Here is a 14,264-nt window from a genome sequence, read left to right on the forward strand (position 1 = left end):
TGGCTTTGTTTTGTGTGGTGGCACCTGACCCGGTGTCCATAGGAAAACCTGTAGCCTTTGGTCACTTGCTGTCACACCAATGCAGCAGTGACACACAAGAATGAAGTATGGAAATACATATAAATAAAGCCACGAGGAGTTCGGGAACAAGGTTCTGCAGAGCTGGTGCTTCGAGACAGTACATTCCTCAGTGCAACCGGAGAACAGATGCTGAACCTCGAATGCTTGCTGTTTCTTTCACTGGGCAAGGGGATCTACAAGTCGCACATTTATCCTTTTCAGGTGCAGATGCTGTTTCATCAGTGTCTTTGCTCCAGAACTGGCGCAGTAGAAGCAGAAGAAACACATTTAGAAAGAACCGAGGAGGGTGTGTTCTGTTTTCTTCCGTGGGCTTTGTAATCAACAGGAAGGGCTGCGAGGCCAAGATAGCAGAATCTACTCCCTGTAGAGAAAAGAACAAGACTGTAGACAAAACATCAGCCAACATCCCCAGCCAGTTGTCAACCAATATTGCAAGAAAGAATACACGTCCACAGAAGTGGGTAGGGCTCAGTAAGAAGTAGTTCAGGAGGGTAATCATGAATTCTTATTTTGCTCCTCTGAAAAATGACAACTATAACAACCAAAAAATAACGTGCATCGGCAGCTTAACTATAATTACTCTGAGGAAAGTGCTATTCAGATTCCTATTACACGGATGACGACACTGATGCATAGAGAAGCTAAGCTACCTGCTCATGGTCATAAATTCTGAAGTGGCAAAACTAGGATTAGAACCCCACGCAGTCTGAGTCTACAGCAGTGTGCGAGCAGCCTCTCTTTGAAATAAAAATGCTGACTTGTCACGGTGCAGTCGTGTGAGAGGGGAAGGGCTCAGAGTTTGTGAAAGGTGGTGAAAGGCAAATAATACTACCGTGGAAGCCCAGATACAAGCATCTCCTCTTCCCAGTGAGGGAAACTGCGTATCTCAGAAACAAATCTCGAAACATTACAATCTACCAAGAGTCAACAATATGACTGAAAAAATGCAAACTAAGAAACTAAAAGTATTAGATGTTTTTCTTAAAAAGAAAGAAAGTAACTTCAAAAGAATGGGATTATCTAATTAGTCAAGGAGCAACACACTCTGCCTGTAACAGGCAGAGAAAGAGAACCTGGGGCCATGAGCACAGTGGAAGTGGTCCCAAGGAACTGAGCCCACCAAGAACTAATCCACCACGGATGCCCCATCAGTCTAGAATCCACCGAGGCTGGCCCAATGCAATGAAATCATGAGGGTTCCTCGTTTGTCAATCAACTCAAGCCAAAAGAAGTGACAGATGACTATCGAGATTGCTTCTTGGACTGTATCTCCCACACCACATTTGACAGTTGGTGGCCTCAAGTGTAGAGCAAGGATTAAGACCAAAGTGCATCTTTACAGACAATTTTGCTTATTGTATTAAACCAGCTATTTATTTGCTTATATGTGTTTATTGATTGTGTGAGGGAGATAAATAAATTTAGTTTCTTTGATGTAGATGACCATTATTTAAACTTGTAGAAAATACTTTACTCTATTTGGAGAGAAATAAATAAAGTTTCCTTATAAAATAGCCAGATTGAAATTACTTCTTAAGCAATTTAAAATTATAAATGTGAGTAAGGGTGGAACTAGCAAGGTCTTCAAGAGGCCACTTGTCAATACCATTCATTCTGACAATTATGAAAAAATGAAAGAAAAGGGATCAGATCTATTTTTCCAACTGTTTCTTCTCTGGAAATCAGTAGGTGTATCAAACGTAGTTTTGGAAACCTGAATGTGCAGGGATTCATCAGGCAGACGTGTATTTATACGAAAGAAAAGGAGACCATGAATATGACCTTGACACTCTGATGGAGTACAACCAACACCATATGGATATGCAAACTTTTTGAAGGTGATTTTCTTTTGCTACTAGAATTCCATTCTTAGAGGAGAAAGAGTAGTCTCAAAAACACATGTGTCCCCTCTCAGCCTGCCAACCCCCTTCTTCCCAACGCCTGCATACGAATATATATTATATAAATATATTTGTAATATTAAGTGGGTTTCTTGGGGACTCAGCAGGAATGTCAAAAGGATCAGATGTTTGAAGCGAGAAGTGTGGGAATGCGAAGATATCAGAATAAGAATGAAGAAAAATAAACCTTCTTTTCTCCTTTGAATTCAGGCAACTCCTTTATCATGGGGAATTACTGGAACATAGAACAGACAAAGCACGTGGTCTATGTGGGCTCATAGGTAAAAAATGTGACTTTCATCACAATTAAATAAACAAAGCATTGTTCCTTTGAGTCCGTCATGAAGACATCAAAGTGTCCTTTCATTGCAATGGTGTCTTACTAGTGCATTTCACTCTTCCCAATTATAAAATAACTATTTCATGAATTTCAAGGCTAAATAATATAGGAGTATTTTGATAGTTCTACCACTGTTTGTACAGATACTCATTACCCCCAAATCCTCATAAATTCATATAAAGTAAAGAAGTTTCATTGGCACGGCTCCCTACCATCGAACTTCATTTCGCCTCACTTTTACATGTTGCAATAAAACATTTGGATTCACGACTGAAAGCTGGATGAATAATATTTGGGAAACCTTGGAGGAAGAATACATGTCTCTTATGGGATGTTCAGTGCGTCCTATATAAGAGCATTTCACACACACTTACGCCATGTGTTAGGAAAGGCATTGTCATCACAGTATTATTATCTTTCATTTACAGTTGGAAAAATGGAGTTATTTAAAAAAAAAATTGGGGTGAACTTCCCAGTGTCAACATCTCAGTTGGCTTTAGAAGCCATAGCTGCCCGGATGCTACGTCTGGGCCACGCCCTAGGAAACGATGCAGGATTCCCATTGTACTCGCCTGGCTCTTCTAAAATATCTAACTTCACGGAAGCAGTGGAGTTAACACTCTTACTGCTACTAGATATTATTTTAGACATTTGGAAAGTCTTTGTTTGTTTGTTTGTTTTTGGCTTTTCCATTGGCCTGCACTCTAACTCATGAATGTGTTAAAACTAAGATTCAGATCAACCCTTGAATGAAGGTTTCATATTCCACCACCTTTCAACCCTTGCCTGATTATTTCATTTACAGAGATACCTGCTGAGAAGTAACAGCGTAGTACACAGCATTAGCTTGTTTAGGATATCTTAGATTTGACATAATCTCTTTTGAAATGTTCTACAGTGAATACATTCGATGTTTAGAAAAATACCTCACGTTTTCAGTTGTTGACTTTAAGAAAGCAAAACTTTTCATTATTCAATGCACGTGAGGTAACATTCTCTTTTTACTTATAAGGCCATGTCATAATGCTATCTTATTTGAATTAGTCTGTGGAGATTGGAAATAAAATTCTCCACAGCTTTGCTGAAAGAAAAAGAAATTATAAACTTTTTTTAAACACAAGCATCAAGCAAAATAAAAAAAAAAAAAACACATGAAAATAACCTACATTTATCAACTTTTAACATGAATATCTAGCGCTCTTAGACTTTAGTAAAAGTGGTGACAAAACAAAAATTGTTGGAGCAGTTTAAAATACAAATTTCACATTCTTTCTAAACAGAAAAGCTTTTATAGCTAATGTTGCAAAAGGTTTTTACTAAACTGTCATGATTTGACAGCATCGCATTTAACATTCCTTGCTTTATATGAAACAGCTTTCAGGATAAAACCAAAGGGGCGAGAGGGAGAGAAGGTCATTAAAATCAGCCAAGTTGTTGTTTAAAAGTTAAAAAAGTTAAAATTTGTCTAGTCAAAAAAGTTAGGCCCTCGGCTTCTAAAAATGAACAAAGCCATTTATTTTACATGTTTTAAGAAGTGAGTTCCAGGATTACAATAGAAGCATCTTAAGGTTAATGGGCAAAAAGCATTGTTTTTTAGTAGGTTGCTTTTTGATAATGAAAAGGTCAAGGTGAATTCCAAGTCTCACCATGGATATCTAGGTAAATCCTCCCTGGCTGATACTGTTTGGAGCAGGACATACAATGAGACTAATGAAATAGACCCTCGAGTACTTCTCAACTAAAGCAAACTCTCCAAGGAACGGGGCATGTACATGACCCAGCGATGCTCAAGTTTACTATCTGACACCCAGAAGATGTTCAATAAATATCTATGTCATTAATGAAAGGCAGCAAAGGGCAAGAGGAACCTCGTGTAAGAGAAAGCACAGGCTGCAGTGGTCCTGCCTCTCAAACCTCACTGTGTGTAGTTTTTACTTCACTTTTTCCTGGAAGAACAATAGAGAAGCCATCTTCATTTTGGTCTCTACTCCCAATTGTCAAGAGAGGACTGAAGTCTTGAAAAAAACCCCAAACTACCTGATAGACATGAAAAAATGTTTACTGCTCAGTGTTTCAAGTATGATCAGTTTTTTTTAAAATTTTTTTAAAGTTTTCCTTAGAGAAAGATTCATTGTTGGTTCTTTTGCCTTACCTTGGAGATTTGTGTTTGCTTCTTTAAAGCAGAGAAGTGTAAAAGTTCTTTATTCAAGATTGTCAGAGTCCACTATCCACATAAGGTAGCGACGATAAGTTCATAGAGTTCCAGATAAGCCTTTACATGGCACAGCCTCATGCCCAAAGAAACAGACTTCATTTGTCCAGTTACGGGGTATGGTGTTTGGGTTTTAATATTATTATTATCATTATTTTAAATCCACTTTCCTTTTTTTTCCAGCCCTTCATGCCATCATAATCCACCGGCACCGAAGGTTTTTCCCTACAGTACCAATCAAGCCTTAAAAGCTACAACCGAGTCCTTCAAAAATGTTTCTGGGCACGGTCTTCATTCCAGCGAAAGAAGGATGACTGCGATTTATGTCACAAACAAAATACTATGGTTGTAATTCCAGGTGGAGAGAGGATCAAGGATGTCTCAGACAAGCTCAGTGTCCGGCAGCAAATACAGCATCAAAACTCGGAGGTGGTGTCCTATTTATACAGGTACATGTATTTTACAAACTGACGATTATGGGAGTACTTCTGAGAAACAATTTGTTCCAGGTTTAATTCGAATGACAGTGGTCATTTCTGTAAGCTCCACAGTTTCAGCAATCTGTACACCAAGCAACGCTGCAGATATATATATATATATATGTTTTGTTTTTGTTTTTTTAATTTCAGAGGGCGAAGACGAAGTAAAAAAAGTGCAGTTCTTCAATTAAAGTGCATGGATGAGGTAAACTAATTTCAAGAGTTTTGAGTTCATTCAGTACTGGCTCAGACAGGAACCATTCTGCCATGTATCTGCTGCATTTGGGTTCTCATTGCCTGGACACTGCTCAAAATCTTATTCTGGTGTGTGACCGCTGTGATGCCGATTCGTGCCAGGTCACTGTATATAAGGGGGGAAAAAAGAGAGAGAAAGAGAAAACATTAGGAGAGCTGAGAATCTCTTTCTCGGGCTTCATGCAGACACACGTTTGAATCAGCCACAATTCATACAGCACAACAAGGCAGGTGTATTAAAATGTTTAATTAAGCAATTTAATGCAACAATGTAGGTGCTTTATAGAGGCTGTGTAAAATTATACTCAATTAAAATGAAAGGCATTCCAGTTTGCTTTTTAATGGGTAGGATGATTATGCAGCTCAAAGCAAAAAAGGAAAATACTATTAAATCTAGATTTACCCTTTCGTGTTACATCGCTGAGTACTTACTCCTGGTTCATGTGCACTACAGCCTCTAGTGTGGTATAACCAGCAGCTGTGAAATTATCCTTATACCGGTCCATTTTAATGGCCTGAAGCCAGTCGCCCACAGATACCACGGCAGAGAATTCAGGGGAGCTTGGATCCAACAAGGCGGTATTGGGTCTGGAAATGGAACAAGTAAGTATAGACAGAATTATCAGCGAGACAGCAAGACTCAGAGAACTATAGATCGCCTGAGACAGGCAAGAGAAACTGAAACACCAGCACAGGCTTTAGATGGAATAACCATCATCAAATGTCATCATGTGATTTTTTTTTCTCCCCTAATTTCGCAAAGCTTCTAAAGCATATATCTGTCATCCTGTTCGTTCTTAATTTCATGTCCGGCATTTGTGAACCTCTTAGTGCATTAGTGATCATAGCAGTTCTTTTAAACACCCTAGCCTGGGGTAAAGACTGGGGGAGCCCTCGTGGCTGAAATTGATTCAGTCTTTGCAGAAAGATTCCAGTCCCTGCCAGCACTGAATGGCACAGAATTTAGTTCAGCAACTATGGAAACCCTAGTGAAGTATGAGTAAGGAAAACTGTGAGCTTGCACCCTGCCAGACTTGACGGAAAAGGAGAAAGCAGCAAGAGTTCAAGTCCAGCGTGCTTCCAGCCAGCTTTGCAGGCAGTCTCAGTGCATTCGAACAAGTCTGGGACAGCAGGGAGTTAATCCCCTCTTTAATCAACCCATGCCTGACCAGCACGTGTGCCAAGACTGGCAGGAAGAATGGCCACTTTGATCACTGTTTGGACTGTGGAATGTGCTTCTCGTATTCCCTTGCTGGGGCTCCTAACTAATCATTTCAACAAAATCTGAGCACTTCTTATTAACTTATTTATTAGTTTACGCATTTCTCAGGCCAGGTGTTTTATATTAGGGCATTGTTAAGAGTGACGATAGTTCAAAGCAGGAATTCTGCCATTCTTCATAATATTGATAAGTAATAAATCACCTATTAATGGAAAATATTTAGTAAAAGAATTATAGGCATCTTATCATCAAAATACCTAATAATCACAGGTAGATATCAACAGGGTATTTTTTGTCACCCTTATTAAAATCACCTGTATAGCGTCACTACTACTTAAGTTATATTTTTTTTAAGTTTACTTTTCTTTAGAAATTATGGAGTGAGGTTTACCTTAACATTTTGACCTGATTTTCATCCTGAAACTATGTTACTTGAATACACACATTTAAATCAGAAGTATACCATCACTACTGAATTTCAAGCAAAAAACAATTCTTTTCTTGTAAAAACAAAAGTCAATATAATGCCTTGATTCATTTTCAACACTACGGAATTAATCCAATTCCATTTTTTTTCATTTTAATTTTTACCTGTTATTTTCATTTGCACTACTTTTTATATAAATATTTTAACAAAGACTTATTTTATCAATTAGTTTTGTCCCCAAATAATACCTTGCCTTTGTAACCTTTCTTTTATGTCCATTGTTTCAATTTTATCCAATTTTCCAAATAAAATTCTGCAGATTTTTATGGCAAGAATACTAAAGATTTAATTCCTCTCCCAATTTTGAGTACATAACAAATATTAAGCAATAGTGTTGAACGTTTACCAATTCAAATATTCATTATTAAACAGCGACCAAACAGTGTGCATTTACTTCTTAACTTTAAGCCAAGAACATTAATAGGCAACATTAATGTTCCTGAGAAGGTCAAAATGACCTTAGGATGAAAATATCTTCACTCCATATCAATTAACTCAAAGGGATAGTCTCAAGCTTGTTCTGGAGCTCTTTGTGGAACACCATGACATTTGCTGAATTTTGTGCTTAGTCGCAAAATTCATATCATATCATGTTACGTCACACCCCATTATCAACAAGCAGTGATAATCATCAAAGCTGTTTAAGTACCATCAGTAAAGAAAAAAACTAGAATTGAAAAAAGTGTATCCAATAACTCAATTTGTTCTGCACGTCGGTGCTAAGCACATATTATATGCGATATTAGTAGCTGAATAGTTTAAGCTAGCAGGAGAAGCATCAAGAACTGGCCTTTGAATCCTCAGACAAAACACGTGGGATCTGGAGCTGGAGATGTAAAAGCTGGAACTTTACATTGGAATAGAAGAAGCTGCCTATACAGAAAGCAGGACTTAGAGTCATCTATTTTAACCCTCTCAGTGAACAGAAAAACAAAACCTGGCCCAGAAACATTAGATTTTTATTTTTTTCTTTTTAGGTCACATAGGTACCAAATGGCAAAATTCAGCCCGATGCTGTTTCAAAAGAGCTTGATCAGTAAGCTCTTTGTACAGTGGCCAAATCCTAAGGGAACTGAAAGCCTAAAAGAGAACAGAAGGCATCGCTGCTATTTGCTCCAAATTCTTTTTTTCATGTATTGTAACAATAAGTATAGTCTTTCTTGTCCATGATCTTTAGGTTAAGTTTTCTAGGGCAAGACAGGAGGATAACATCATAGCGTTGGCCAAGACGGAAAAGGCTTGGATATCTTAGGGGAAATGTCCTCCTGTTTTTAGTGAGGGTCAAGATGAAAGAAACACCTTTGACACGGGGCAGATTTGGAGATGAGTAGATGCCCCGCCTCATGCAGGCCTGTCACCCGGTCTTATTGTGTCCGTCTTCTGAAATCATTTAACTGCTAAGGACGGTCTATATCTTTTCTGATGGAGCTTGTATATAGGTATCCTGAACCTCAAACCAATAAAGCTCAGCCTCCATGCAGAAAAGTTCCTATTGAAATATAGAACTTGCAGTATCTTTATCTTCTTTCTGGACTGATACACTTCTTAATTTTGCTCTTTCCAGTGAAATAATAACTGCCTCTTTCACAAGTAGCTCAATCACTTTAATTTTTAAAACCCTCTTAAACATTCATCTGCATGCTTTGTGACTTGGTCCTGTTTCTTTCTGTCTTGGTCCTGTTTCCTTCTACTCTTGAAAGACTCAGAAAAGAGAAACTTTAAGAACTGAAACCAAATGAATCTCTTGCTACAATTAACACTTTATAAGTGAGTACCTTAGTTATTTCTTTGTTCCTTTTTTAAAAAAAAAAATTGTTTTTATTACTGCTATTTGAGGCCAGACAGGTATTTAGCTCTTCCAAATGGTGACTAGAACTATCATAAATACTCCACTAATTGAGAAAGAAACCACCCAGGTTGCAGAGAGCTGGGAAGTGACCTCTGAGTAAAGGGCAGGAATTAACGTGAGTCACCGCTCACCTGCCATCTTTAATGTATTCTTTTGTATATCATTGTTAAGTAGGTGTGGCTCACCTGGAGTTCTCAGTCCCTGTCCTCTTCAAGCTGTTGGGGTTGCGGATGAGTTTGTCCAACATGTTGACAATCTGCCCAAACTTAGGCCTGTCACTTCTCTCCTTCTGCCAGCAGTCTAGCATGAGCTGGTGGAGCGCAATGGGGCAGTCCATTGGAGGGGGTAGCCGGTAGCCTTCCTCAATCGCTTTAATCACCTATCAAAGGAAACAGAATGGTACGTTAAGCTGCCAGGCAAGCTGTTGTTAGAGGTTCACCCTCCAGATCGGCAAGTACCCTGTACAGCAAGCTGTCAGCAAGCTTGAGCAATGGAGCATCTCCGATTCATTTACAGAAGCCAAAGCTAGACCTGAGTATCACTGGCAACAGGACAGGCAAGCTAGCCATTGCTACAAGGTGTTCTCAAATGGCAGATGAGGCCAAACTGAAACTCTAAAGTGAAGATGCATCCATGTTCCAAAGTGATTGACCCAATCAGATCAACAACATGGTGTTGGCCTGACCTTCAGAAATCACACAGCGATGACCCGCCTCATTTTGCTATCCGGCATCAGCTAAACACTCTTAACAAAAGAGACTCTAACCTAGAGTTAAAGACCTTCACTAGAAAGCATGAATAGTTGCCTCCAAAATGGAATTCCCTTTGCATCCTCCCAATCCAGAAGACACTAACTACTTCTCTCTGACATAGCATAATCTTCGACCCCATGCCAAGACATTTTTACTTTTGGAAGACCAAAATATAACAGTATACAAATTCTGTATCTCTGTCTTGGTCTCAGTTGGCTGTCAATTGACCCCATTAAAGGTGTGAGTAGATAAAAAAAAAAAGCTGACAGATTTTTTTTTTTTTTTACTTAAAATGTATATTTTAATGGGGACCCTTACATATCTAAGGAAAGAACTTAAATAGTAGACGGTAATTGTCTCACTGCCCACAGTGGTCTCCCTGACTAATAACACATACATAAATCATTCAAAAGTCTTTCTTCTAATTCTAATTTTTCTAATCTGTCTTCAGAGATATTACAGTATTTTTCTTATTAACTTTTCTCTAAACCTCCCTTCTTCGTGGCATAAATCCCAGTAATGCAATATGGTATGACTCATGTCAAATTTAAAGAGGGGAATTACTTCATAATTTCTTGGCTGCTCATACACTTTGTTTATGGGTATGCTATTGGATTCTGGAGGTGCTTTTGCTTTTTATTTGGGAATTTTTAAAAGTTTTATTTGTTTTAAATCAGTCTCTCTTTTCCGCGCCCCTTACACAAATGATAACTGCCAGTGAAATAACCAGTGGCTGCAGGCATCTCAGTGACCACACTGGATTCACCCTGAGGTGAGTCTATTTACTAATCAGCCCTTGGCCTTCAATGGAACACGGTCATATTCTGTGTCCAGTCCAGCGGAGTCCAGTTTCTAGGCACCAGCATGACCGTCGTCTCTTTAACCAGCGCACTGTTGCACTTTAACAATCATCTTGTGATTTATTAAGCCCTTTGATCCTTTTTCTCCCACGTATTTTTGCCAACATCTTGTCGTATTAGTATTTATTTAGTTCTAAAGTCGACTTCTATATGCTATCTTATTGAACATTATTCTATTTATTTCTGGCAATTCCATTAGGTCAGCTTGGTCCTCTCGCTTTCTTTTATCTTTCCAGGTACATGGTGTTGACTCTAGAGTTGATGAAAACATTTCGCATTGAATTGATGAGAATGCAAGCAACATCGAGCTAGTGCCAGGGAAACACAATTTGTTATAAACCCTCGGACTGCTTAATACTCTTTCATTAGCTCTCTATCCACTGCCAGCTTGGAAGATGGCTTGTGGGTTAACAAAACATATTTTCTCAGTTTACTGTTGAATGTTTTAGGGGGCAGAGGATTAAAACCAACAAAAAACTTGGTAAATCTGACATATTTTCAACAGTTACTTTGACTCATTCACCATATGCCAAATGAATTCTACTCATGAAAGTAATTCTCCCGTTACATTTCCTATTGATTCCTGCTCTACACAGAATCCAACACAGAGACAAATACACAGGAATGATAGATCCATATTATTGGTGGGAGACCAAATGGCTTTAGATGCTTTTTTTATGGATAAAGCCAGACAATTTAAAATTTAAAGCAACAAAAATTGTTTTACTATAACAAAGAAACTGTCAAAACTACAGGTCTGAAAATATTTAGGTCAGGGAAACTAACAAAATCTTTAGATAATTTGCTGTGATGAGCCTTTGTCTGTGACTCTCAACTAAAATAAAGGAAAGTTTAAATATCAAATAATAAATAAGTAAATATAAGCACTACTTGATCATTTAGGTTATTTGTCTTTGACCCTCTGAAAGTCTCTAACTTGAGACCAAATGTTGCTACAAGAAAAGTACTTGAAGGTGTTTGTGTAGCATAATGACATCAAAGAATAGATTACGTACTAGTCACACATGTAGTCTTTTTCCAGCCTGTAATTACCTATCAGTTATGCTAGCTGCTGTCTTTCTTTCCACCTGCTATAAAATTTCCTTTCAATTTACAGGTAATCCAATGTCACCCTGACCATTCCTCTAAATCTATCAGGGAATTCTTTTTGCCCCTCTAGACACAGTGTGCAGTAACTTCTCTATCGCTCAGAACATTTTTTTAATTGATAAGGCAATCAGCATCCTGTTTCTTAAGTGCACCCGCTGCTTCAATGAATTGTCAAGACTTTTCGACTTCCTAATTCAGGATATAGCTGATGGTCAGGTAACATGTCGCATCAGAGAGAAGTTTTTAAAGGAAGACTTTTCCTAAAATATCATTTTTATTGATACCTGAATACCGTGCATTTGTATAACTCTAGGGTAACATTCTACCTCATACATATAAACATTTTAAAAGTTCAAAGAGTGGCCATTTTACTGTGATCTGATTTCCAACCCTTCCAGAACTAACAAAAGCCTTTCGAGAATTAGCTAATAAGGGTTCTAGGAAGACTCCTGGGTCTAGTTTTTTTTTTTTTTTTTTTCTCCTTTCCTTTCCTTTCTCACTAGAGATGTTTGTAATTAAATTCTATTACTCTGGAATCTTATTAGTGTCATTATTGAATGCTTCTCTGAAATTGCAGGCATTGTGGATACTCCCTTACGAAGTAGTCCAGATGGTACATTTAAAGGGATGTGCATAATTTACAAAGGGTCATTTAGTGAAGCTTTATTTTAGAGTCCTCAAGGGGCAAGCTCTAATTACAACTCTGTCAGCTTTAAAATATTCACTAGTTTTCTTCCAATAAACCTTTCATGTCGATTTTATCACATGTGAAATGTGTTTTTCATAGAGCCTCGCATTTTCTTAAAATTCAAAGTTTAATTTTGTTTCAGTATGAGTTTAAAAGTTAACTCATTAAAACTAATTAAAAATACTATCCCCTGTCACTAATCTATGCATCTATCTACATCTATCGAGCTACTCTATCTCCCACACTATATCATTTAAACTGTGTAATTTGTGTCCTTGAAATCCACGGCCATAAGGTTTAACTACATCACTAGACACATTTGTATTAAGAACCATGAGTTTAATGTGTCATTTCAAGCTCAATGCTTACTCCATCTTACCGTAATGAGAAACTTTCTGAATCTCAATGCAAATATATTTCAGAACATAAACACTCACATCTTGATTGGACATATCCCAATAGGGTCTCTCTCCATACGACATCACTTCCCACATAACGATTCCATAGCTCCATACATCACTTGCTGATGTGAATTTACGATAGGCAATGGCTTCTGGCGCAGTCCACCGGATAGGAATCTTGCCACCCTACGAATGTTCAAGCCATAAGTTATTCCCTAAGTACATTACTGATGTGCCATTTTAGTTTCTGAATGTTGTTACTGTTTGCCAGGCAGGACGACAGCATTCCTGAGCTAGCTCTCCAAACAATAATAAGAGACTTGTTTATTTTCACTAGTCTTCCAGGTAGAGACAGTTTTCCTCAGATGTTTTCTTTAGTCACAGGGAAGTGAACTAGTAATCTTTTTAATTAATTTTTAAAAGCCTAACTATTATCTGAGCTCTGCTTCAGGCACTATTGCAGAAGAAAAGAAATCTCAGGTTTTACAAAATACATGTTAGCCATGGTATATCAATGGATGTGCAGCTGATATTCCTTTTCACTTCTTGTTGAATTCTTTCAGCCAGCAGCACAACTCAAATCACAACTAAAATCACAACCTAAAAAGTGAAATACAAAAATTTCTATCCATCACACTTCATCCTACTCTTATATATCCTGAGAAATATGACCAACGCAGCTATAAGATAAGATACAAAATAGGCAATTAGAGGAAGCCAAATAATACCAGATGCCAGAGCCATTACTGACTTCAATAAAGTGAGGGCAGGATTTTGGTTATCATTTAATTATTTAAAAATCTGCAAAAATGACTATTACCCAGGATGTTTAAATTTTTTTTCCTCCTCAAATGTCTTTTTATGTGCAAGGTGTTTTTAATCGAGTTTCAAATGTACTAGGGATTAATCAGGGGAAATTAATTCAACTTGAATTCAGACCCTTAAGCTGCTCAAGAGGACATCATTTAAAAGTTTTCTTTGTTTTGTTAGGACACTGAACAGGACAATAAATTGTACCAGAAACTGTACTGATTCAGTGCAGTTTACTCTGAAAACGCAGTGTATCACATTTATACTTATTACATACAGAAGGACACTTGTGCTGCCTTCTGCCTTCTTTAAATGGTTAGCTAAGGTTTTATCTATGTAAATGTAACATTCTAGAAGCCTCCTTTAACTTTCCTCTCTCCAGATACTGAGAGAAAATAAAAGATCTTCAGCATTCACAAAGATGTATTCTTTCCTAAATGAATGGACTTGGAATTCAAAAAAAGATATGTGTAAGAATCAGAATTAGAGCCAAAGAAACTGAACACTATAAGAAAAAAAAATAATAACCTAACCAGAAACAAAAACAAAAACAAAAAAAATCCCCTCCAACGCTTAAGATTGCAGATGCAAAATGAGCATTAAATGGCTGGTAACTGTCTGTTTCATGTTGATTTTAACAGTGTCAGCCCTAATGGCCAATAACTTTTATGATTCTGTGTTTATTCCATCAGTATCTCACATTCAGAAGGTCCAGCTAAGATAGCACAGCCATTAACTGGATACTGATAACTCTTAACTGTGCCTTAATCCTGGCTTATCTACCAGTAGTAAAACGAAGGCCATTAGATACTGGAAA

At 37.7% G+C, this 14,264-nt stretch overlaps 1 protein-coding gene across 7 annotated transcripts in view; it reads right to left on the bottom strand.

Moving 5' to 3' along the window:
• The window catches only part of EPHA4 (EPH receptor A4), a 140,226-nt gene that overhangs the window by 9,193 nt on the left and 116,769 nt on the right, over nt 1–14,264 (bottom strand). For 4 of the 7 annotated variants that reach the window (XR_005649068.1, XR_005649067.1, XR_005649066.1 and 1 more), the window contains 2 exons: nt 12,674–12,823; nt 9,012–9,205 (listed from right to left, as the gene is read on the bottom strand). Coding sequence is in view for 4 of the 7 variants with exons in the window: in XM_039844891.1 (XP_039700825.1) it covers nt 9,012–9,205; nt 12,674–12,823 (344 nt within the window). In the remaining 3 variants the exon portion in view is untranslated. Of the gene's footprint in view, nt 1–6; nt 443–4,715; nt 5,375–5,671; nt 5,857–9,011; nt 9,206–12,673; nt 12,824–14,264 lie in introns of those variants that run through there. The other 3 variants (XM_039844892.1, XM_039844893.1, XM_039844895.1) reach the window with 3 other exon arrangements.

This window comes from Pteropus medius, unplaced genomic scaffold, assembly GCF_902729225.1.
Source record: "Pteropus medius unplaced genomic scaffold, Ma_sr-lr_union100, whole genome shotgun sequence".
Lineage (NCBI taxonomy): Eukaryota > Metazoa > Chordata > Mammalia > Chiroptera > Pteropodidae > Pteropus > Pteropus medius.